At 36.1% G+C, this 27,597-nt stretch overlaps 1 protein-coding gene across 1 annotated transcript in view; it reads left to right on the top strand.

Annotated features, from left to right (window-relative positions):
- The window catches only part of LOC139978057 (receptor-interacting serine/threonine-protein kinase 1-like), a 117,273-nt gene that overhangs the window by 84,485 nt on the left and 5,191 nt on the right, over positions 1-27,597 (top strand). The window contains exon 2 of the mRNA XM_071988008.1: positions 24,523-24,557. Coding sequence (XP_071844109.1) covers positions 24,555-24,557 — 3 coding nt within the window. The 5' untranslated portion in view covers positions 24,523-24,554. The remainder of the gene's footprint in view (positions 1-24,522; positions 24,558-27,597) is intronic.

Raw genomic sequence — 27,597 nt, 5'->3', positions numbered from 1 at the left:
TAACAAATGACTGTATTCAATTGTAAAGTTAACTCCTTTGTTCTAGTCGATAAGAAGATTATGTATTTAGAAGTATCAAATAATTGTAAGGCAACAGTGGAGTAATGTGTTCTCAATTGTGATGTTGTATTTTTGTGTATTTTGTGATATTTAGTATGTAGTTTTGATGTTCTTAATTACTTGAAGAAAAAAAAACCATGATATATAGTATCGTGTTACTTGTGGTCAAGTTGCAATAGAATAGGGAAATATAACATTCAGGAACATAAGGTATTTTTGTAAGGAAAATGTATCAATCGAGGACGATTTATTTTACCAAGGGGAGAATATTGTAACAAATTATAAAAAAATATACTGATGGCTTACTATATTTTTAATGAAATAACAAACGACAGCATTCAATTGTAAAGTTAACTCTTATGTTCTAGTCTAAAAGGAGATTATGTATTTAGAAGTATCAAACAATTGTAAGGCAATAGTGGAGTAATGTTTTCTCAATTGTGAAGTTTTATTTTTGTGTATTTTTTTATACTTAGTATGTAGTTTTTATGATTTTAATTGATTGAAAATTTGTATTTTTGTGCATTTTGTGATATTTAGTATGAAGTTTTGAAGTTCTTAATTACTTGAGAGTTAAATATGATATATAGTATCGTGTTACTTGTGGTCAAGTTGCAATAGAATAGGGCAATATTAACATTCAGGAAAATAATGTATTTTTGTAAGGAAAATGTATCAATCGAGGACGATTTATTTTACCAAGGGGAGAATATTGTAACAAATTATAAAAAAAATATACTGATGGCTTACTATATTTTTAATGAAATAACAAACGACAGCATTCAATTGTAAAGTTAAGTCCTATGTTCTAGTCTAAAAGGAGATTATGTATTTAGAAGTATCAAACAATTGTAAGGCAATAGTGGAGTAATGTTTTCTCAATTGTGAAGTTGTATTTTTGTGTATTTTGTGATACTTAGTATGTAGTTTTTATGATTTAAATTACTTGAAAATTTGTATTTTTGTGCATTTTGTGATATTTAGTATGAAGTTTTGATGTTCTTAATTACTTGAAAATTAAATATGATATATAGTATCGTGTTACTTGTGGTCAAGTTGCAATAGAATAGGGCAATATTAACATTCAGGAACATAAGGTATTTTTTTAAGGGAAGTGTATATATCGAGGACGATTTATTTTACCAAGGGGAGAATATTGTAACATTTTATAATAAAGACTGATGGCCCACTATATTGTTTATGAAATAACAAACGACTGTATTCAATTGTAAAGTTAACTCTCACCCTTAATCTTTATCCCTCATTTGTATCCGAAATGCTAACACGATAAATGCCCTTTATTTTTGTTATAATAGTTAATCTTTATGTTCACTCGTGCATGTTCGCTGTCGGCGAGCCCTTGCTCACTGTTTGAGAAGGCTTGTTGGCTTGGCCACGAGGTGTTACAAGGAAGTACTTTGATTAATATATGTTACGTAAGGTTCCTAGTGTTTTACATAGTACTTTGGTTCAATATATATGTTTCGCACGGTTCTTAGTGTTGTACATAGTATATTTTTGTACCCTTCCGAACTCTACGTTTACCGTGATCGGCCTCGCTTACACACATAAAACAAAAGTAATGAAGGCCAACTTTTCGCAAAGTGAGGAATGATTGGCGCAGACTTTAATTTTCAAAAATATATTTATTACAAATTATCGAAGGTTAGAGCTTAGAAACAAGGGTTGGGCTAGACACCGAAAAACAGGGCATAAGATACATTTGCTAAAATGTGACGAGTGCCCGAGCTGAATTTTCCAATTTATCTCTATTGTATCAGAGTTAAGTTGTGAATTCTTTCCGATTGAGCAACGTGACAATCTTCTGAACAATGTTGAAATGGTTTCGAATGTTCCTTTTTTTGTTATTTTCAACGTATATCAGCAAAGAATTAAATTGTTAATTTCTTTCCAATTGATCAATTTGATAGTTTCCTTAAAATATTGAAATGATAACTTATTACAATTTAATTGTCATTTCAACAATTTTATTTTATTCAAAATTTTAAAATGATGACGATTTTTTTTATACTTATTTCTTAAGTCACATCTGGTACATTTCAACAATTTTCGGCGGAATGTTGCAATGTCGTCTTATATACAAGAGTTGGTAATTAACAATTTTCTGAAAAAAATTATTACTAAGTTCTTTATTTCAACAAATTTTGGTGGAAATATTGGTATGGCAAATTTCAAATGAAAATGGTTAGTTTATTAGTGTTATATATTCCCATCTTTATGTCTCTTCTACGCTTACTTATAATAAATGATACGTTCTACTAACGGATTGTTTCGTTTATTTCTGTTTTCATTACATAGTAGAAAAGTTACACAAAATAAACAATTATAATATTAACAGCAATGAAAAATAAAGGGAAGTAAAACTATAAAAAAATGAGGTTCTTGTCGAAGAGTTTCACTTCCAAAAAACATTAAGTTGACAAAAAAAAGTCAAATCAGAAATAGATAAAATATTGGACAAAGGAATTAAGGAGGAAGTAAACAAAGCAAAACAAAATTTAATAATACGAATCCCGACTGCGAACACCCCACCTACCCTCACAAACCATACCCAGACCAACCCATCCTCCACTAAAACTCACAGCCTCCCACATTCAAATTGTGTTTTGTCCTTGCTCGTTTTGCCGGTTGGAAAAAAGTCAAATCACGACAAGTTGAAAGATATATTGCACTAGATCCACCCGCATATATACAAAAATATAATAAAACGAAATATTAATAATAGAGGAAGTGTTGGTAGTGGTGTTAATGGTAGTTGTGGTGTGGCTGGTGGTGTTGTTTGTGGTGGTGGTATTGGTTGTAGTAGTAGCAATAACAATAATACTAGTCATTATAAAATCTGAGTATTTAGTAGTTTACATCGATGACAGATTGACCTTTTCTTGGCTAACAATTTATTGGGTGATTCCATTAGCTTACATTGTGCCTTGATACTTAATTCTATCCACTTTTATTGTATTGTCACTTCCTCGTCTGATGGGGCAATATTTAACGTTGGGGTTGGTGAAAGAGAGCCTCGACAAGAAGATGGCAATGGGGAAGATATTCAAGTGCTCATTGCACATTGGTACCGTTTATTCAAACCCCCTTAGCATACAGGGGCACAAAATATTTTACTAACAATAAACGTTAACTGTTAACGCAATACTCCAATGCGGCGTCGAAACTCAGCGCACAACGCGGCGCTAAACGTAGCGTCTTATGCAAATACACTAAGAAACAATCGTTGGACTAAATGGCTTTAATGTGGATCATGTATCTTGCTTCCTGTTTGATAGCTGAACTAGGAATTATGCACTAATGCTACTTATTACGGACTGACTGAACTACATTCATTCACCGCAGAACACTGATCTTTACAAACGTACCTACAGTTTCACGCAGTTCAGAGCGCAACTAATTAGAGTTAATAACGTTAATGTTAATAATCGGACGTTACTCCTAAATAGTTGGGCGTTATCTCCCTCAGTGTAATAGCGCAGTTTGCCAATAATTCATACGACTCACAAATGTACTAATAATATTATGAGCACTTACAATATCTACGAACAGTTAGACACGGTGCCCTGGTATTACAAACATACCAACTTGGTTGATAGAATTGATAAGATAACTTACCGAACGTAGACTTGGATCTCGTCTTCTATGAGATTTTGTCAAAGAGTGTCACACTGCACGTAACCATCAGCTCCTTATGTACTAGCCTGAACATTGGCCTTAGTTTACGCGAGCGAGAAGTGGCTACTTCAGAGGACACTGCCTCTGAGTTGCGGTCACCAGCCTTCCGGAGACCGAAAACCCAACTCTTTGAACAAATGCCAATTGCACAACTGTTTACGTCATAGAAAACAACTTAGGAGGATAACGGGGATTGCAACATTACTTCAAGTATAAACTGTTAATTCAGCGTAAAAAATAGCTTACAAAAATACGCAAGTTAGGTTATCATATCTTTAGCTGCAACCATGGAGGTCTGCTGCAATTTTTAAAACGCCTGGGAAGTGTCATTTCCGGCAATATAAGAGGCATTCTAGCCAAAACAATTCTTCATGCGGTATGCAACGCTTAGATAGTGTCGACGAATTTTTCCTTTCAAGCCTTCACAGGCCTAGTGCCGATGGCCAATGAAACCCTTAATCGGAATATCATTGGGCAGTTAGTTTGTCATATGGTAACCCTTAATGTCTATGGATTAAAAAATCTAGGCATGTTGGTGAAAAAAAAAATGGATTGGCACTTTAACACATGACCTTTGTAGCATCTGGTCATAAATGTACCACATGTAATGAAATTATAACAAACATCACTTTTAACTTTTAAGCAATTAGTTTTACGACGCTTAGGCGACCACTGTTGTGGGAGAAAACCTCAAGGGCTTAAGGACTACAGCTTACACGTCAGGTGGCTTCCAATTGACCATTTTATCTCAAATTTGGAATCTTTTCATTTTGAAAGTCATATTCAGATGGGAAAACCATAGATTGCGTTGGATAGAAAAACCACTTAAGTATAACCCGGCCGGGTATCGAACAGGGGACCTTCCGATTGCTAAGCCGCATTGCTTCAAATGCCACCGCCTTTATCCACTTCGCCACAGCACCGGTAATATATATAATATTTACCGGGTACGGTACCCACCGTTACCAGTTTCAACTGATACAGCCATGAGAATGGGTGCCAGACGAGAAGCTAAAGCTTAGATAACTCTATCACACATATTGCATAACGGTCAATCTAGTTGTTAATTGCCTGAAATATGATCAAATTATTCACCGATGAAGAATTTGTCTTTAGGTTATTTCCTTTTTTTTTATAAACGTATGAACAATGAAACCTTTATATCTGTTTTTCCCAGAGATTTTTCATTAATCAAGAAGTTCAGATAATTTGTACAACAAAAGATCCGGAATGAATGATGATCTACTTGAAAGGTGAACTAAACAATTGTAAGCCATTTTATTGAAATTATGCGTTAACAACAACTTGAAATAGCTTTTTAATAAAACTGAGAGAATAAAATTAATGATTTGTGAGTTGCGTGAATAAAGAAAAAAGACAGGCTTGAATATGAACATGAAGAAGACAAAAATAATCATGAGTAATATATCACAAGACCACACGATTACAGTTGATGGCGAAATCATAGAAAAAGTAGACAGTTATGTATACTTAGGTAAAAGAATATTCTTGGAAAATTACACAGTTGGAGAGGAAAACAGACGTATCCAGCTGGCGTGGGCAAAGTTTTGCGTGCTCAGTTTCATATTGCAGGATAAGAGCTTCCCAGTGACATTGCAAAAACAACTCCTTATCCAATGTATTATCCCAGTGATGTCTTATAGGGATATTGAATCCGCTTTATTATGTTTAAAAAAAACTGAGATATGAGTAACAGTAAACACTTATAATTGTACTGAACCAATAAAACTTAAGAGGGCTCACCCAAAGGGCAGATAAATAAATCAAAACTATGCACTATATTGATACAAACTGTTCGTATAGACTCCACCTATACATTCCTTAGTTTCGAAAGATAAACATACCCTTCTACAATATTATGTGCAGCTAACAGCTATATAGTTTTATAGCAAACACTACGGAAACCAGATCTGAAATTCATAAGTCAGTCGAACAAAAAGAAGAAGGAAAAGCAAATCAAACTACCTTTCGCGTTGCATATTGATTTCCGCGTCTTATTAAGAAGATTAACGACAACCAGAGACATTTGCTAGCATTGCAAGATACCTGCGGTAAGTAGCATACAATACAACGAAAATGTTCTTACTGAATAAAAGAAATTGTCATTTCAAATCGAGATAAGAACTCGTGACATCACGATGATTTCTGCCAGTAGTAATATTCTTTTCATTTTGTATGGTACTTTTAGCCGCGTCATCTGACTTTATTACACAAAACACACCTCTTTTCCATTCACAACCCCATCAAACAAAATGTATAAAAGAGAATGATTACACAAAATAAATTAATACGTAATTGCTAGCTGTAATACAAACTTCCTAAGTCTAATATATTTCTCTTTTTTACCATGCGTCCCGACTTCGTAACATAAGCATCAGAACTTAGGTTTTGATCAAGTACTTGATCGTGAGTTTGATTCTTATCGACTATTTGACCATTTGTTGATTGTGCTGAATTGACTATATAGATTATTCATGATGACTTCATCATTCGACTGCTCTAATAATTCCTCCTAAGAATTATACCTGAATCCATTTTAACCTCGTACGATCTAGGTTTAAATTTTTGACTGAGAACTTTACCATGAGACCACTTGCGCGACATCGGATCTTGTATGTAAACACCTTCTCCGGGTAATAAGGGTTATAGTGGTTTCGAGGTTAATCATGATACACATTTTGATGCTTTTGCCCTATCCTGCAGAAGCTCAAATATGATATTTTCCTCTACATATCAATTTTCAATTTTAATTGCCAATTTGCCTTCAATTTACGATCATGGAGTAATTCGGCAGAATATGGTAGCTAAGAATATATCAGTGTTGCTCTCAAGCATAGTAAGAACATTAATACAACATAATTTGTTTGTTTGGACTTAATTATAGCGTTCTTCACATTTTTACTTGTCGTTCAATAAATCCATTCGATTGTGGATATCTAGTACTAAATTTTTACATGGGTGAAATTCCACTGAATAACAAAATAACTAAAATTTGCATTAAAATAATGACTTCCATTATCTGACGTGAATGTTTCTGGAATTCAAAATTGAGAAAAGATACTATTGCAGATGGTAATTACAGTACAACTTGTAGATTTACCTTTTGGTACGGACTTCACAACAATGAACTGTGAGTAATAATCAGCAATGAGTAAGTTTTCTTCACCATGCACATATAATAAGTCAGAACCAATTGTCTGCCATGGCCTTCTACTTGTTCCAAGGGTTCAGAACTTTGTGAATTTGCATGTTCTTGACAGCAACTACACAATTAGACCTTATTTGCTATGTCCTTATTATGCAAGGCCAGTAAACACTTGTTTTACCCCCCAGTCGACACTTGACAATTCCGTGATGATCAGTATGGATTCTTTCAAAAATATCATATCTGAGACTAGGTGGAATAAATATTCTACACCCCTTCATAGTTACACTATTTTCCACAAACAATTCATCCTGGAATGGCCAGTATATTTCTAAAGTTTTTTTTTAAAACATTCCTATATTTCTCTGCATTTACTCTGTTTATCGCACTTAGTTATGGATCTGTATTAGGCTAATCACGATTTGCCTCCATTTCCTCATTATAAACTTGCACAGAATTAATAGTTAAATGCTGGTTTTCTTCTGATCCAGTCTTCAATTGATTTAGCCTAGATAGTGCATATGCCATAAGAACTTCTTTACCAGGTTTTTATTGTATTTGCATATCATAATATTAACGCCTGAGTAGTAGCCTTTGTAATGTAGGTGGTGCTGCAACCACTTTTTTTAATTTAATCATTTCGAGTGGTTTATGGTCACTTTTGACAACAAAATGTTTACCATAAACATAACTATGAAATTTTTCACAAGCATAGACCACAGATAGCATCTATCGCTCTATGTTTGCAAAGCGCTGTTCAGTTTCTGTCAATGATTTAGAAGCAAAATAGACTAGCTTTGAATTTTGCAATAATACGCAACCTTTGCCTTTCATAGACGCATCAACTTCGATTATACTTTCCTTGTTAGGATCGAAGTAAGCTAAGGTAGTTTCTTTGCAAACCAATGATTTTATCAGACAAAAAGATCTCTCATGGACCTCATGGATCTCTCTTGACCTGTAAAATATGGATTCCTTTTTCGATAACCTCCTCAGTGGATCAGTTGATAAATTTGGGATAAAAAGCGCCATGTAAGTTGCTATGCCTAGAAAACTTTGAAACTGTTCTTTATATACTGGTGATAGAATTCTGTCCATTGTTTCTACTTTCTAAGGATCAGGATTGACTTCCTTTGCATCAAAAAGTAACCCCAAAAAATGGATTTGTGACCGCTTTATCTCACATTTTCAAAGTTAAAACTAAACCTGTTTCTTTTGCCTCCTGTATTATCGCATGTAGGTTCATGCCTTGTTCTTCTTCATTTTTGCCGAAGACATATATATCATCAGAAATCCCTAGAACACCAGGGCAAGGTTCTATGATTTGATCCATTCTAAATTGAAAGATATCCTGGCTAACGCATAGACGAAATAGTAACCGCTAAAACCTGTATCGCCCAAAGTTGAAAGTAGTCAGAAGCATGACTGTTCATCAAGAGCAATTGACCAGTACCCATGTTTAGCATCGAGTTTGGGAAAAACAGTGCTAGAAGATAACCTGCGAGTAATTTCCTCCAAAGTTGGCGTTCTATGGTGACTACGTTTAATCGTAGAATATAATCCTTAGGGTCTTAACAAACACGCCATTACCACTTGACTTTGAACATTAACTAAGCACTAGACTCAATCAAGAGGTTCAATACATGGGACGACAGATTTTGTACCTACGCTAAACATAAAGTTTTATTACCTCGAACAAAAAACGAAATGTCTGCCATTGTACTCCAGTATATAGAGCAAAGGTCATGAATATTGCTTAACGTAAATGGTATTTTTCTATAGAGCTACCACATTGTAACACATAACACTATAATTACCCGACAAAATTGAGTTTTATACCAAGTATATAGTTCAGCATTTCACCTTTATGAATCATACGATAATATTACAAGACATTACCATGACAACAGATGTTCAATCTTATAGATTTGCTGAGCCTGTTCAACGAACTATCGTTGCAATATGTACTGTTGTAATAAGTGCCATATAAATACCTGACAATCGTCTTGTCGTTTTCACGAAAAGGGCTTACGAGTTACAAACCACATATCGTATGGCTTCTAATACAACATTGTAACTTCCAATACAACATTTTAACTCAAATTTAAAATATGTTCGATTAAAAAAGTCATTTTCAGATGGGAAAACCATAGATTGCTCTCGGATGAAAAAAAAGCCACCTTACTATGACCAGGCCGGGTATTGAACCCGGAACCTCCCGATTGCTAAGTCTCATTGCTTCAAATGCTACCACCTTTATCCACCCTGCTTGGTGGTCATTATCACGTGTTACTATCTCATTTATCGGTCTCTACAGAGGAAAGGGATACTTAAGGAAATAAAAGTTTTCAGGCATCTACAGATCATGAGAGAAAAAGGATTTCTCGGCAAATTATGGTGATTAAAGTCTCTTTCTAGTGGTTTGTGCTTACATTGTATGCATCCTGCCAATTGCAGTAGCTAGCGCCATATCAGAGAGTTACGTTGTGAGACCTTGCTGTGCAGGTCTGGTTACCTTTATGAGCTGCGTTAATCCACTGATTTAATTGTCCGCAGTTTAAAGAAATATGTTAACTAAATGTTTACATGCAAATGTAAGCAAATACCACAACCGACAACCTTCATCCAAGCTATGAGTGTACATAACGAAATTTAAAGCTTCTGCATTTTTCGTTGCATTTACCACTTTTATCTGATGGTAACATATTTGAACTTGAACGGAGAACACATACTCTGAATCCGTCCACCAAAATTACTGCAGGAACCAGTTTATTGACAAAATATGTGATTTAATAAAGTGTTGTCTGACACAAACCTTAATATACATAATTTTAAAACGAAGATGAATAACTTGAAAAAAGTAGGGTACAGCCAAACTGTAATACCTTAGTTAACTTGATGGGTAAATTATATATAAATAGATGGCGCTGTACAATGATAAGTGATTACAATCGCCAACTGAAAAAACAACTTTGATAAGCGTGCAGTTTCATGTCTGGATATCGCTGCATCTGTATGTATATGAGACGAGTGACGTCACACTGCCCATACAACCGGGAACTTTAAGAAAGATTGAGAACGATGCAGAGGAGTGGTTTTCAACTTGCTTCGACATTGTTATAAATGTAAATATGCACTGTCACATTTCATGTTGTGATTTTAAAGTGTTACAAATATAACATTAGAAATAATTTGCCTTACGACACATTGGAAAGAAGTTTTTAAGCAAACACTGACAATTTTTAAAAATTTGACGCAATCCGTTTTATCCTTACGAAGAATTAAAAATATATTATATAACGATAGTGTACGTAACAAAATATTAATTACATGTAAGTTTTGATCCATTGTAACTGTAAATAAATTGATATTATCTCAGACTATGTGGACTTTTGTCCTGTGCATTTGTAACATACCAATATTACGTGACAGATTGGGTTGTTGAACGAAACTAAACTGCATTTGAATACATAACTTGATTGGCATGTATACGGCTAAAGTATCATTGCATAATCTGCCTTCATTTCTTTCGCACGATCGTTTAGGTTTAAGGGACACTGAGTTCTACACTATGACACTTGATCCTGTTGTTCAGGCCTATTGTTTGTTGCTATGGGCATGCTCTGTCTCTAGCATATTCATAATGCTACATTACTGATGACGTTATCTCTTTGCCATCGTGACCCTCCACGCAAGTACCGCGTCATGATGCCAGTCAGAGGTATATACACCGGTGTTGGGGAACTATCGCCTCTTACCCCGTTCCAATAACACGATTCACTTATTGTTTCTGCGTATCATTGCGTTACCAGTTATATCCATATCGCTACTACTTTCTGTGTATCCGTTCAAGTTTCGACTGAAGGATCTTCAAGTAAATTCGTTACTTTCTGGCCTCATCTAAATATGTCATCACTTCTTATACGGAATGGACTTTTCTTTTTTATACTGACATCCATCCAGTGAATTGAAGTGGATCCCGTTATAACAAGTAGAACTATTTTTGGATGAACTTTTAATCATTTATCCATTCCTCGTCGCCCCTTTTGAGGAAGAGCTGTCTATCGGGGATCATCGCCGCTACACCATCGAGGTCATCGACTCCAGACCCAGTCTTCATACATCAGGTTCTTCTTATTATCTAGCGTCTTAAGTTTAATCTACTCTTTGTTATTCACTCATGTGTACCATTCACCTTTATAATCCATATTATTTGTAGAAGATAGAAATATTATTATTCAAAATACCATATGAAAGCTTATATCTTTTCTTTTAGGCGTTAACAACCCCTGGAAACTGTTTCTGCCGGAATACGAATTATTTACACGTCGTTTCTGTAACACAAAGTATCGTAGTGCTGTCATTTGATTACATATAGTTACATGTAGCACTCTAAAACATAATTTGCTGCAATTAAATAGTTAAGCAAGTGTAACAAAATTGTCTAATACTGACTGGATTGATTGACCTTGTTGCAACACGGAAAGTGTAAAGCATATGTCAAAGGATCATACACTCGACAAACTTGAAAAATCCCTATCTTCGCGGTAAAAACAGGCTAAGAGGAAAATTTGTCGATCTATGCCAATAAAAGGACCAGTGGGGGAAGTGGGACTCAGTGGGGTCTCAGAAGGGGCAACAATTGGATGTTCCCGCTAAGCCGAACAATTGCTTGTGGATCCATAAACAGTATAATAGGTGCGATACGAGTGAGTTTCTCTTTAGAATATACAAGTTGGTCACTGTTAATGATTTTGTTGACTCTTATTGATGTGATTAGTTAATTCAAATTATAATTGATTGAGAAATAATTTGTCCTGTTCTATATCGACTCATTACGAGTTAAGCAGTATGGTTTTCGAATAAATGGTCGATCTTAATCGTAGGTTTCTTTGGAATAAATACAACTTAGTACATGGACAAATAATAGGTGTACGGGGGAGGTATGGAGGGTACAGTAGGTAGGGATGCATTTTGCAGAAAAGTTGATCTTGCTCCTGTTCAAGTCACGATTAGCTTGGACAACAAATCCTCGAAAAGAATTGACGTCCCAGTATATGGACGTGATTAACTATCTAAAGATGCAGACAAAATTTACACATGTTTCTGAAGCCAACAGCTTCAGCAATCACAATATTTCTTTCGTTTTGCTTGTCATTACTCGCTATTTCTGCGTGCTTCTCGATGTCAGCTTAAAAGTTTTTGTAGAACGTGACTCTGCTTATATTCAGTTATGCAAACAGAGATATATGTAGCACGTCCAGTAAATGCCATCTATACTCCAATCCAAATCCTGCATGAAATTACTGCAGTATATCATAGTTGAGCAGTTTGTCTTTTCAGAATCTTCGGGTCAATTTTAATGTTATTTAAAGTTAAATTGTTGTCAATTTAGAAATTTATCCTATATTTGCAAAGGAGGGTTTCTACACAAAATTGACTTAATCAAGTTTTTCTTTTGTTGCGCCCAATTATTGCTACTCGTTTGACCGGTAAATTGCACATCACATGACAGATACATATATACAAAGGTCAGTTATGAAACCTTTCCACCAGCAATACACCTATAGTTTAATACATGTGGAGTCATTAAGAAAGTGTTAATTCCTGTGGCATACTGTCTCTATCTAAAGATGGTATCATGCTACACAAATTGTTTGTATTTAACACCGTTTCTTTTGTTTTATATCATGAGATGATCTTGATATTACTGAGATTCATTTTGCAGTGAGAGATTACCAGACCGCAGAGTCTTTCTAGCATCTGACATTAATTAATCGAATAATTCATCAAAGCTATACAGTTCAAGTTCTGTGGGATGCAAAACACAAATAAGATGGTGAAGGTACATAGAAAAAAATCCATGAGTTAATCACTCGAAAAGGATAATAGAAAGAATCATTGTATAGTTTGAGGCATTGAAACCGAGATTGGCACTAAAGTTAACCTTGAAGTTTTGAGGCCAAGGCCCCATCACACATTTTACAAAACTACCCCTGCATGGTCACGTGTAACCTTGCACAATTCAAACAATCCCTACTATGGCACTAAAGTGCTCCACCTCTACATATCCACTGCCTGACTTCTCATAAGGTTCAGCCATAAACCGGCCCAAGCAACTATATTAACATGTTAACTCCCCATTAATACACATGGGTGAAGAGAGGCAATGGAGAAAAAGTGCCTTGCCAAGGGCACAACGCAATGATCTGGCAAGGACTCGAACCTGTTAACCTTAGATCGCACGTCCACTGCCACTTGACTACAACGCTCTTTCAACGCATTGATGGTGCAAAACCCTAACAATTACATCAGTGTTTTATAGCGTCATTCCAGAGTTAGTATGGTTTTAAGAATAAATAGGTAAGTTATCTGAGGAGAGCATATATGCAAACTGCCGAGAAGTATAAACACAGCTTAATCTCACTAAACATATTTGAAATAAAATAATTATCCACTAGTAAGAGAGCCTGTGTAAGAGAATGTGTAAAAGTAAGCTGGCCTGACGTTTCGATCCAAGCAGGATCTTTTTCAAAGGCTAAATGACAAGTTACAGTAAAAGAAGGGACAAAAACACACACAGAATACAGGTTAATGAGCATGGTAAACACAAAGATATAGATGGTGGTATAGGTGTGTTATAGGTGTATGTACAATATCACTCCTGCAGGGAGGCCTTGAAGAATGCTCCTAGCAAAATGGTGATTTAAACTGTGTTCATTTTTCTTGGTTGGCAGAGTTGATGTGCACCGAAGAAGGTTTTGTGTATAGAATTCTAACACGATTCGTTATCTCAACAGTTTATTCCTGTCTGTAGACAATAACCTTGTTTTTTATTTTTCTTAGCATACGGATACATCCCGGCAGGGTGGGTTTGCCAGTTCTGTGGCAACCTCCCATTATATTTCCAAAGTAGTTTCCTTCACTCATCTAAGCTTCCATCTTTTTGTGCTGCTTGTCTTCCATTTTATTCGTTACTTTAAAATGCTATTGACTGTCTGTTTTTCCTAAAAAAAATTCCAATTAACCCACAGGAGCCGAACAGGAAGTTCATTCTTACCATGTAATCTTGTTGTTTATACTCAGGATGCGTCATGATCTGCAATCGGATCAGAAAAGTGTACTTTACTAGTGGCAGCATACTTCAGGTTCAGCTGTACATTCAAATACGCAAGCAATATTTACTAAGTCACCGTTCAGCGCATAAAATAAATAGAAGAATAAAGAGATAGTATGTTTAACAATCATGTTGTATGAAACCTGTCCGAAAACCGTATAGTCATACATTGATAAAAACTAGTTGTGAAATACTTCAGCCTTTGCACTGTTATTGCAGTATAACCACTGCTCATTGTCTTGTGGTGTTTTAATATTGTTTTTAACATACAGTTCTAGCTTCAGCATACATCACAATTAATACATGCAGAAATCATTGAAAATGACCAAAAACCCATCATATTAGCTTTCATTGAATATATTTAAGCCACCAAACTTGATTAACAAAGCACTGACAATCTCCATTTGTTGTACGTCCATGATTTTTATCAAGGAATTTCTCGTAGTGCTTTTAATAACTGGAGATCTCTTCAGAATTTGTCATGATATGTTTATCTCAGATGTGATGCTATTTGTCAGTTTTAAAACATATTGTTCTAGCAAACGAAAATAGCCTATGCAATAATTAAGTAAAGTAATAAGAATAATAAAGTGACATAATTATGAAATTATTACAAATCACTAACAACTATCATGTATAAGCTTTCACTGAATATAAATAAAATGCCAAACTTGATGAACAAAGCACTGCCAATTCTCATGTGTTCAAAGTCTATGACTTTAAGCAAGAATTCCCTCATTGTTATCATTAGTTTTGATGAAAACTAAAAGTAAACACAATACACAAGCCTGCATATTGAAATATTTTACAATTGCTATAATTGGCACTTGTGTCTATCCCGTTATACAGGTGTATGTCTTGTATTAATTTAATAATTTTAAGGTACTATTACACTTTGCTGTGACTTTACAAAACATGGTCCTATACTCATTGCCACACATGGATTCAAGGAATGTATCTATTCCTCATGGCAATCAGGTACTGAAATATACATATTAGTGAGGGACTTGCAATTTCCTATCATGGTCCTATCATGGGCTCATGTTTTATCCCATGATGATCCCATATGCCTATGTATTCCCCATACCGTGTCATCATGTATTAACAGTACTACTATACATTGACATAATAAGAAATAAACAATTAATTAAATAGTATTATGGCTCTACACTAGTGACTTCTCCTCTACCATGATTACTGCAAAGATTGGTTTAACATACATATGCTCAAACCTTGCATGGGTTTGCCAACCAAATGAAGCATGCAATGTCTAAATGACCTGAGAGTGTCCTTATTTGTATTTTAGTAACAAAAACATGCTCATTTGTTCATACTTCAATTCACTTACTGGACGCCAAATAGAACATGCCTACAGTGGTAGGTGTCGCAATAAAATTTAAAAGAAAAACATTGTTTTATTGAAATATTATTATTATTGTTGTTATCACTGTAGAGTTTTGAAAATAGCATAATCCAAATGGTTTTAATCATTTTAAATATTGAAATATATATTTGGTGACTGAAAGCAAAGTTCTCCAAAGATGATCCAAGTAGCAAGGGAAATATTGCTATATCAGATGTGATGATATTTTGTACCTCTGAAAGATCTCCAGAGTGCTGCTGATCTCTTCTAACTAAACCAACTAAAAGAAACCAGTAAACCTTTAGTATACTCTCAATTCCTTTGACCTCTGTTGACCATAAATGACCTTTGACATTAACCAGAAACAGAAGGGCTCTAGTACTCACTATGGGGAATCCACATGCCAAATACGAGTTATGTTGTACTTACATACCTTACGATCCTGTTTTTCTACAAGGTATTCAAGATTTGACCTCTGTTGATCTTAATTGACCCATGACCTGTTCCAAAAATGGTCCATAAATCTACCCTACATATATATGATCTCTCCTGATGTTGGATTATTGAGATATGGTTCTATAGACCTCTGCTGACCGCAGACAACCTTTGACCTCCACCAAAATCAATAGGGTTCTGTTTCCAATATTAGAGAGCCACATGCCAACTATGAGATCTGTTGCAGTACCTACCTTGAGATACTTTATTAACAAGCTAGTGCGTAATACACACGCTAATTTGACTGGACAGGTGACTTCGGCAAGAAACCATAAACTAAGGTACTAGAGCCAACCAAAATATTAGACGGCATAGATGCAATAAACAAAATTAAATTCGTTTAAGCTACAGCGAATAACATGTAAGTGCAATCATAATGTTTAACTTACACTCTTCTGAGGAAACTGAAGCACATGATGAACAGTAGAACCGAATTGTTGTGTCCAAATCATCAAAGTCCCCTGAGGCGTCTGTGAGTAAATCAAAATGAATTACGGATGACTATCTAAAGAATTTTAATAAGGCTGTTTAACACTTTGCTGTAACACACTTGCAATGCTGCCAGGAAGGGTCTTCAGCATCCCGCAAGAAATAGCTTCTCATTGTGTTTTTGCATGTAAAATTATTTTAAAGGGTTATCCAACCAACTGTGGGTGTGAAGATGAGGCTGTTACATTGTGACGGTACCAAGTATGAAGTTTATGCACTCACTAAAAGTTCAACTTACCTACCAAGTATATGTTCTAATTATCACGCATACAAGCTTAAGCATATCACACATAACTTACATACATGCCTATATACATTATGACAACCTAAATACATGTTTGTGTTCTCAGATCATGTATGAGAGAACGTGTTGGATTGGCACGACTGTTCAAGTTGCTTTGGGCTATTTAATTGAGATCAATTTCCTTACGCCCCTCCTCCTTACCAGCAACAAAAATAAACAAAACCAAAACATCTTAACCAGAACACCATGGATATGTTATGAGCCCTTGCTAACTGGGAACATACACACAAAGTTGCAAAGCATGCTCGATTTCCAATCTTTGACTTTTTTTGAAATTCTGTATCGCGTTTACATGGTTTTCACAATTTGACCTCTGCTGAAAATTTTTTTCAAAAATCAAATGTTTTTTCCCTCAATGCAGTAGGCCTACAACTATATACTATGATTGGGCCAAGCCTCCATTCTTGAAATATCGTTTGAACAATGTTTTCACAAATTGACCTGAATAAACATGCAACGACCTCCACCAAAAACAGTGTGCTTCTTGTACTCAATGTGGTAAACCTACGTACCATGTATTGTTCCAAGCTTCTCTTCTAGAGATACTGCTTACAAGCTAGGCGCTTCATACAAACATATGCACACAAACTACCTCATCATGAATATGATACTACATACACATCATACAAGACACACACACCGCCATGACTGCAAATGTTTGATTTCATTGAAACCAACCAGAAAACCGGTAACCCTATCTGTTACCGATCACATTAGAAGGGATTTTACATGTTGGATGCTTAAGAGGTAGATCAAAACTGCCGGGTTATAATTAAGTGTAGAAAGGCCTACCAATGCATCTACAAGACAGTTATTATTGTAATTATCTGTTAACTACCAAGAAGAACGTGATACCTTTCTCTTGAAGGCCTTAAAAATCACTGGCTGCCACCAACTTCCTCTGACCACCAGCATTCCTCAGCTTGTAAACCACTTTCTCCATCATGAACTAAAAGTGTACCTGCAAGCCATTTTAGTAACTTTGAGAAATTAAGAATGCATTGTACAATATATGGAAACAGTAACAAATTTACGTTCTTCATGACATCTTTAATGCAAAGTATGGAAAAGTGTTAAAATTCAATTTAAGATGTAAGCCAATTGGTCACTTCATATGAAGGCATCAAGTATATCATCCTTTATTGTAAATAATGCTCAGGATAGTAGGGTAGTGTTAACCTCGACCTACTACCACTGTATATCCACAAGAAACTTGTCCATGCTTCCCTCAAAGACATAGTGTTTACAAGGTTCCCATTATATGACCCCTTCTGGTCCCAAATGACCTTTGAACTCCACCAACAAACAAGAGGGTTCTTGTCCTCATTATGTGGATCAAGTCACACGCCAAATATGAGATCTACTATCATAGCTCCCCAACTTGAGACGATGTGTTTACAGGCTATAGGGCGTCACATCCACACATGCCAACTTGAATGCAAATGAACTTGAACTGAAAAAAAGGCTGAGACTATATTTACGATGCCTTTTCTGTAACGTAGGACGTAGTATAGAAGTACCGTAAAAAGCCAATCCACCATAGCTGTAAGTCTCTGGGCGTTATCGCAAACCCGTGTTGTTCTCAAAGGGAAGTATGTTTTTATGATCAATGCTGAAGCTAAAAGTATAAAAAAAAAACTTAACATGAAAAGAATTACTCATCACTTACCACTAACTAGCCCCATACCTAAAAAATAATGGAAATGACCATTATGTTTTAGCCAGCGACACATAGGACTTGTCACAAAGTGGTTAGCCTAGGCTAAATTCATTATGAAACAGGGCAATTGGGGAATTAGTCTAGGACTAACGGATTTTTAGCAATTTGAAAGAATCTAGGCCTGCTTAGTATTAAACTACTTAATATATGTTAAAATTTCTTAGCTTTTCCTTTAAAATTCTTGGCTCTTGCGTTTAAGTTTGTTGTCTAAAGTGCTTAACTTAAGTTACACATGTAGCCTAGTACTACTACCACTAACACTACCACCACCACCACCACAACCGCCACCACCACCACCACCACTACTACTACTACTTCTAGCATATAGGCCTACTAGTAGTATACTCGTTCGATTTCACATGATATTGGCGAGAATGCCTAGCATAAAGTTAAACCAAGGGGATCGACGGTTATAAATAACATTTAAACAGTCTTTACATTACTAAGTTAGACCTAGCCCTAACTTTAGGCTAGTAACTGTGACAGTCAGATATATCCCAGCCTAACACATGGTACTAATAGGTTAGGCCTATGGGAAGCTACCGTGCTAGGTCTAGAAGTACTACTGACGACCTCCTATCAATGTCTAAACAAATCTATTGCCCTTTAATTGAGGATTAGCCTATAATCAGGGAAGTCTACTAAATGTGAGACCTTCTTATACCAACTCTCAATATTCGAGAAATTGTCATACGTTTGGCAAACCTTGTTCACCTGCATGTCATTCGTCACTCACCCCGTCAGCTGAATGTCATAGGATGTTTTGTACAATGTATTGTATATTTCCGCGCCGCCAGTTAGTATTAGATGTAGCGTGCTGCATACACTGGACCACAAATGATTTTTTTAGATCAGCGACCGGACAACATCGAGAAATGGCGCGAAACACGGGTTGAAGCCTCGTCAATTGAGTTTTCGACAGGCGAATAACTCCAAATCGAATTACAACACCTCGGGAAAGTTATAGTTTCATGTAGTATAGATAACTAAGGATTAGGAAGCCTCACAGTAGCTCATTTAAAATCCTTTACATTTGATGATCGTGGATGGAAAGCGGCTTATATCAAGGCTTCTCTTTTCCACGAGTGTTGGAAATCTTCAATTACATTTGTCAAAGGCAGGTACGTAGCCGGGGGGGGGGGCGATCGCTACCCCCACCTTTGAGTACCCCAAAGATAAAAATTAACTAAAAGCAGGAAGCATCATCAAAGCCCCCTTTTCATGTTGCAGGAAGCAAAGCGACCCTTCTCGATCTTTTCCCTGAAAATGTGTCTGATACGTCATATTATTACCCTTATTATTGTTAATTTCCTGAATAACGTGAGAGGTACTTTGGGCAAATATTTTCATTGTACATCATGGCCCTCCGTTTAGTGTAATAATGCTCCCTTTGTGAGAAGTGCCCCTTTCGAGATTCTGCTCCAACCTTTAAAAGTTCTGGCTACGTTCCTGGTCAAAGGCCTACATATATGTTTGCTTACAAGTTATATCTCCGAACAGAAAATGTATGTTCTGAACGGAACTCCAAACACCAGCATGTATTGACTTACAAGCTTTTTCAGGGGACATGAAGTTATTTCAAATTTACAAGTATTCTGCTGGAGAAATATCGATTGCAGTTTTTTCCATAAAGAATAGGTCCGTTTTGCACGGAATTTGCTATAGCGCATACACAAGTGTTGTATACCTACAACAAATAATTTCTCAATGGACATAAATTTGTTTCATTTTTACATGTTTTTTGTAACATTCAATCATATTATATATTACCAAAATATAGGTGAATACTTGGCATAGAAGTTAGCTCCAGAATCCAAGAAAGATAGCACCCGTTATCATCTAAGCATACTTCAGTTGCAAACATACTCCAAAGGGGAGGAAGATAGACCATCACTTTAATCCTCCTCCAGGACGTGGATTACACTACCGCAAGAATCCGCCCAGCATTCAAAACTTATTGAGAAAAATGCTATAACTGAAATATTACATTTCAAGATGTCATAAGTGGGATTTGTCTGAATAACGCATAATTATGTACAGATACGACTTTCTGGTATAACAGAGCACATAGTCATATACTTTACCGATGTAGGCATTCTGTCACAGCCGCAAAGGAAGACATGTTTTGTTAAATGGATGAGAGTGCTGCAGTATACATGTCTAAAGAGACTTAACTAGTCTTGATGATTTTCTAACTTCAAGGTATTGATTCAGTTGATGCTTTTTTTATCATAATTGTTTAACTGTGACATATCTGTGAGCTATGGGACATTAGCAGGTGATACAGGTCACAGTATAACAGAGCGTCAATGTAGGATATTATCTTCATTTTCCCCGACACTCCTGTCAGGCTCACAGTATACGTTAGACCCTGTGACGATATGGTGAATTATACGTCACCATTTTCATCATCCTGAACTTTCTATTTTGTTTAACTTTCTGTTGGTGCTAGAAAACCACTTTCCATATTCTACTGTAAACTGTCCCTACTCTTCTCTTCCAAAGCCCTACATCTGATATTGTACCATATTGTTCCTAAAGAAGCCAGTTGCTGTTGTATTATATTATTAATCTACATGAAATGAGACCTTATAGAAACGTCAATATTAAGATACATGTTTGCGCACTAATGAAGTGTTAATTCATGCAATCCCTCGTCGCAATTTAGGACATTATTTTGTATCAGTAAACTAAAATTATATGTTTTGCCTAATATCTTATCGCTTACTTGTCTAGTTTGATTCGTTTTATTTTAAATTGACACATCAAAGATGAAAAAACCTTCCTTCGAGATCCTTTTGGGAGGAGCGGGCTAGGTCCTCATCCTGAAGTTACGAGATTTATATTTAAAAAGAAGGTTCAATTGTGCAACAAGGGGACGTATTTGTCTGGAATATATATATCGTCTAATACCACGTATACGTTAGAAACCCCTGTGACGAGGTATGATAAAAAAAATGGGGGGTGAGGTTTTCATTGAACAACAATATATTGAAGTCTCCCTTCCACGCTCATTCTCCCGAACTTCGTCCTTATTATCTTGTTCTTCTTTCTGTAGCCCCCTATGTGTCCTCGTTATCGAAGTAATTGCCTCGTGAATCAAAGAAACTTCTCAGTTGTACAGTAGAACATTTTCAGACAGATAAAAACGAAATATAAAGCGAACGATATATAACGATATATAAAGCGAAATGAATCTATCGTACTTCTAATGACTCTCTCTCACACCATCTCAGTTGACAGAAGGTTTTATTGGTGAAAATATTGATGCATACTTTTCATCGCTAGATTCTTAACGCCTGACAAAACAACAATCAGTAAACGTAATGGGACTTGAGAGATTTCTAATGGTTACATTACTATTTTACTTAGACTAATGTAATATATATATGTGACTGACACAAATGTATGGATCCCAGCAGGCCTAGTTATGAAAGGGCAGATCTGTTATTAATTTGAAACAAAGACACCAGTGTATTTCTTGAGGTTCTAAGTATTTTATTCATAGTCTTAAGTGTACCTGGGTGAACAGATACAACAACAGTCGCGATAACTACTGGAAACTGTTTTTCGATTTTCATTTGAAAAAGTACGGCAAATCCCTATTGTTTAACTGTAATTATAAAACAAACGACATTCATATTAGTAATGCATTTATTTATGATGTCTGCCATGCATGGTCATTGCACTCTTTTATTACGCCTGATTCCAACTATGGTGAACAGATAATTTGGAACAATTCGTTTATTAAAATTAACAATAAGATGGTTTTTTACAACTCAATGTTCCAAAAAGGTATTTGGCAGGTGAAACATCTGTTTGACAATGACAATCGTCCATTGTCAATACTGCGTTTCAAAGAGAAGTATAGATTAGATTATTGCCCATTTACTGTTTACTATGGAATTATTTCGTCTATCCCTAGAGCATGGAAGGTTGGACTGATGAAGGTTTATAAGGATACTGTTAATAGCTCTAGTGAATATCCCCAATTTATTCCCTCTGTCTCTAAACATATTTATAAAAGCCTTATTACTCGTGTTAGCACTCCTCCTGCGGCTGTAGCCAAATGGAATCTTTATTTTAATATCACAGCCACCCAATGGGAGAAAATTTTTCAAGCCCCGTTTCGCTCTGTCAGAGATTCCAAGATGCAATATTTTCAATTTCGCTTCCTCCATCGCATTATTGGAACAAACCATTACCGACTTAAAATGGGGCAAATCGATAACCCACGAAGTCACTTTTGTGGCCGCTATGACGAGACCCTGTTACATCTGTTTTGGGACTGCCCTATTATATCGAACTTTATTTTAGATGTGGAGCAAGCTATTTTTGGAAGACAATTTATACTTTCGAAGAATGACATTTGCTTTGGGTTTCATTATTCTGTAAATCAAATATAATTTCTTAATTTTTCATCTCAAGTACTTCATCTTTAGTAAGAAAACTTCGAACACGGAAATGAGATGTAGAGATTTTTTATATAAGTTAAAGTTTGCTATTAAACTTGAGAAAGAACTCAAGCAAAGAGGCAAAGCTTTCATTTCTTACGAGCAGTTAAAAGACTCATTTAGTAATTGCACTATACTGTTCAGTTAATGTCGATTCATCTTGGTTTTTGTATGTACCTATCATTACTTGTAAAAGGTTTTTGATCTTATTGTATTCAAATATGTTCGAATTGGCACAAGAATGTTACCAATAAAGACACCAAGCGTGGTAAAAAAAAAAAGTATTTCTTGAGGTTAGGTTTATCAATTTGATGTACATTAACATACTAGGAAAATCAAAGTGAAGGTAAAGATATGAATGGTGAATCTGAACTACTAATGGTTTAACATTTTTGCATTATTCCTTTTGACCTTTGAATAACTACTAATATGTAAAACACATAGGATCTCGAAGAGCTTAGGACCGAGGGAGAGGAGGTAGGTGTTGAAAGGTACTGGTAAAGTGGCTGATTTTTTAATATTCACCAACGACAATTAATATTGTCTTTATAGTTATCTTCAAACGCTTACGATAATACAATGTAACATCCGGGCTTTGTATCCTTACATGGTCCCTTTTGTTATTAGTACTCTTTCCATCAGAAACATTCAATATGTCTGTATGTTCTAGTATAAGAAACACTCTGATTTTCCTCAAGACTCATTTTTTGCTAATACCGAGCCAAATCCGAGACCACTTGGATCGAGGATGTAGAATATACGAGCAACTCAATCCAAGTCCGGCTAATTCATAGAGACAAAGCAGTGACGAGCTTACACTGTTTCTGCAAATTCAAGTCAGTCTAGATGACACACAGGGCACATCGGTTACATCAGCCCACTCTAATCATACCTTAATTTACCGAACGTTCCATCCTGATCTAAATTTTCCCTGCCTATCGTTGAACAGAGAGTCGACTATTGCAAAGTCGATTTGTGCGCATGTAAATACTTCCAGTTAAACATACACACACAGGGTACATTCAGAAAGTAAAATCTATGTAGGGTAAATATACTTCATGAAAAGTTTCAATGTTGACAGATCTACACTAGTCTATTTAATTCTATCCTTGTGTCGCTTATTTTATGTGTTCATCAGACAACTGTTTCCCCAAACTTTCATGGATATCTATACACGACTAACAATACGATAGAAACAGACCATTTAAGACAAAGTGGGGGGGGGGGGATGACCAATATGCTGCTTTGTGGGCTAAGCTAGCTTTTACGTCTTTTTTTTACATTAAATTAATCTATGTTCTGTGTTTTATCTTTGAATACTACCCTTTTTTCCCTAATCGTCATCTTCTTGTCCATGGAATCCATCTGATCATCTCAGTGAGTTTATCATTATGACGTCACACAGTGTTTTATGACTAACATTGCCTTCCCTATAAAGCTGATGCATGTATTCATGTATTTAAGTCCGTGATTCTTACAGTAACGAGTCTCTCTCCTGTATTTACTTTAGTGTGTTCAATGCAAATGTGCTTTTACCTGCCAGGAATAGTTTACTGCTATATTTGTGAAGATATAATATTCTAGTTTATATTTTTTGCTTCGCCTTATCCTAAATTTCAGAATCTCACAGAATAAACTTTTCTCTTCCTTCCAGACCTGTGGCGTACGGGGTAATCTACCAGGAGAAATGGTAAAAAAGACAGAGATTCGTGTTCCTGTTACTTAGTAACGGTAATTTATGGACAGACAAGGCGGTGTTACTATGTAACAAAGGAATAACGGTATTAGACTCTCATCAGGGAGGAAAGATTTATAACTGATGTGTAAAGAACAGGAAACGAAGATAAACTAGTTACAAATTAATATCTCGAAATTATGATAGCACTGTTATCAATGTCAAGTTTAGTTGCGGCCTAAATATCTTTGTTCCGCACACAGTCAAAGAAAAGCTTAACAAAGAACAGATAGACTTTTAATACTACAAGATTTAGTCCGATGATGTGATGTGTTAGAAGATACAATATTCAAACATATCTTTAAAAAATTCATCTTTCAACTCGCACCCCCCCCCCCAGGATATGCTCACTGATTATTTGATTTCACTCTGCTGTTGGGCAGAGTTTAATTCGTTACCAATTCAAAAATTATCAAAAGAAGCTTTGTTTTAATGTTCAGTAAGTCCTGAGTTCATTCATGTCTTCGCGAAACAAATTTTCACAGGTTATTGACTGTGAAAAGAACTGAAAAAAAAAACATTTTAAAATCTCCTGTATTGTTGCATAAGAAAAGTAATAAAAACATCACTCAATGCCTTATGACGATTCAACAGTATTACCATAGTGTTACAATTTGCTCTACACTCAAAGGACTAACTCTCTAAACATAAACTCAAATATCCCATATATCTACTGAGGAGGGGGGGGGGGGTTAACCAATATGGTGCTTTGTGGGGTTAGCACAACAAACTAGATCATGATTGATAACAGGTCAAAAAAGGTGTTCTCCTGCTGCTTTTGGCACTTTTCCTGAAACAGGAGAACAATCGAGTGGATAGATATAGACTCCTGATGTGTTGATCATAATTTGTCACTAGTTCAAGCATGTGTGCATTAGAGTTGAATCTCTTCCAACGAAAGTTTAAAAAAAAATATTCCCAAATCTGTACCAGTTCAAAGCCGCAAGTAAGATTTCGAGAAGATTAACGCTGATTCTTATCTCCATTAATTGATTGCACGATCTGTTACAGTTAGTTTTTAACGGCGGTTTATAGTAGTTTTTTTTTCAATGTGAAGGTGTGTACTCACCATGCGGGCGACGGATGAGTTGACATATTTCTCATGAAAGGCAGTAAACTAGCGGCTTGTAGTTCCATTGTTTTAAAGCGATGGGAGGAAGGATTCGTCCGAATAAATTGTTTAATACTACAATATGTTACCCAACGTTGGATGAAGATGTAAATTAACCCCACCCCATCCCTTTCCATGGACGTCTTTGGTCCACCAAATTGTTTCCCTGGAATTTAAGAAGTCACTCATAGTTGTATATATTTGTAATACATCTCGATATATTGCGTCTGTAGACACCTCTTTGACAAAGCTGTAAGGTGTCGCCATGGAGATGCAGGAACACTATCAATTAATAACTTAAATTTCCCTTGGATGTTGAAATTAAACCGTCAAAAAAACGTTTAAAATATTTTCATATACAACGGCCAGTTTTACCCTTCAACGCCCGGACTGACTTTCGTTTTAAATAAGGAACCGCTATACTGATATTGTACAGAGAAACTAACAATATAGTAAGAACTAATAATTAGGTTATTTGTGTTTCGTTCAGAAAAGAGACATAATAATAAATACACACACACCTCTCCTGTGGGGAACGTTGGATTCATATCCATTTTTAAGTCAAAACAAAACAGCGAAACATGAGCAACTAAAAACAATATCTGCCAAATCATTTTCGTCTGCTTCAAATTTGAATTTTCTACTATGTGCGATAGTTTCAACTAGTTGGCAACTTGGCAAGATCGCACGATAGTGATTTCTCAGCTAAATGCTTACAGTTGAGTTAATGAGTGCTTACTGTTCAGGAGATTTGGAAACTTTTGGAGTATTCCCCTCCTCATTGAAAATTAAAGAAGTAAAAAATTGAAATATTCCAGAGCGCTTTTTTGCTTTCATAAATCACAATGAGAGAATATTGAATTTCTGGAAAAGTTAAAATGTCACGGCTGAAATCCCTATGACATGGCTAAGAAGACATTCAGGAGAAAATTAATTCTCAAATAAATTGTCATGCTTTTAATTTGCTACAAAAGAACAAGAAGTGCCAGAAACTCTGCGGCGTCCCCTTCCCTGGACCGCATTATAGAGGTCTGAGTTATATTCACAGTGTAAAAGAATTAAGTGTAAATTCCCCTCTCTGGCACGTATTTACGTGCTTCAAAATTACTAGCAGAGGCCAAGAATTATCTGAAAATGGTACCGCTTTCGGGGCTTCGCCGCACCCCTGTACTTAATAATAGTGTACACAATCGGAAATAATTTCTAAAGAGCTGTAATTAGCCTATAAAGTAAATTACACCATGATTGGTTCCGATGCTTTGCATCCATCGGAACACGTGATGTCAAGTTGGCGTATGTCTGGGTGTGTGTGTGGGTGTGTATGGATGGGTGTATGCGTGTATGTATGGATGTATGTATGGATGGATGTATGAATGGATGTAAGGATGTATGGGTGTATGTATGGATGAACGGACGGACGGACGGACGGAGGGAGGGAGGGAGGGAGGGAGGGAGGGACGGACGGACGGACGGACGGACGGACGGACGGACGGACGGACGGACGGACGGACGGACGGACGGACGGACGGACGGACGGACGGACGGACGGACGGACGGACGGACGGACGGACGGACGGACGGACGGACGGACGGACGGACGGACGGACGGACGGACGGACGGACGGACGGACGGACATTTATAACAAACATCAGAGAAATAAGACATGACTCATAATTATATATATGTTTTTTCGGGACCTTCGTCAGCAATACTTGGCAGTGGAATGAACAATACCCGTCTCTCTGACTTTAAGGTAAAATTCCTTGAGAAATAAAAAAGCCTAATATCCGAACAAATAACACATCCCTTACACCCAGGTCAGAGGTCACTGGAGTGCTACTATTGGCAGTATGTTATTCTCTGCCCATCAGTGAGACGTCTAC

Source organism: Apostichopus japonicus, chromosome 12 (genome assembly GCF_037975245.1).
Source record: "Apostichopus japonicus isolate 1M-3 chromosome 12, ASM3797524v1, whole genome shotgun sequence".
NCBI lineage: Eukaryota > Metazoa > Echinodermata > Holothuroidea > Aspidochirotida > Stichopodidae > Apostichopus > Apostichopus japonicus.
Note: the sequence above shows the minus strand (reverse complement) of the source record. Positions and strands in the feature narration are given on the sequence as shown.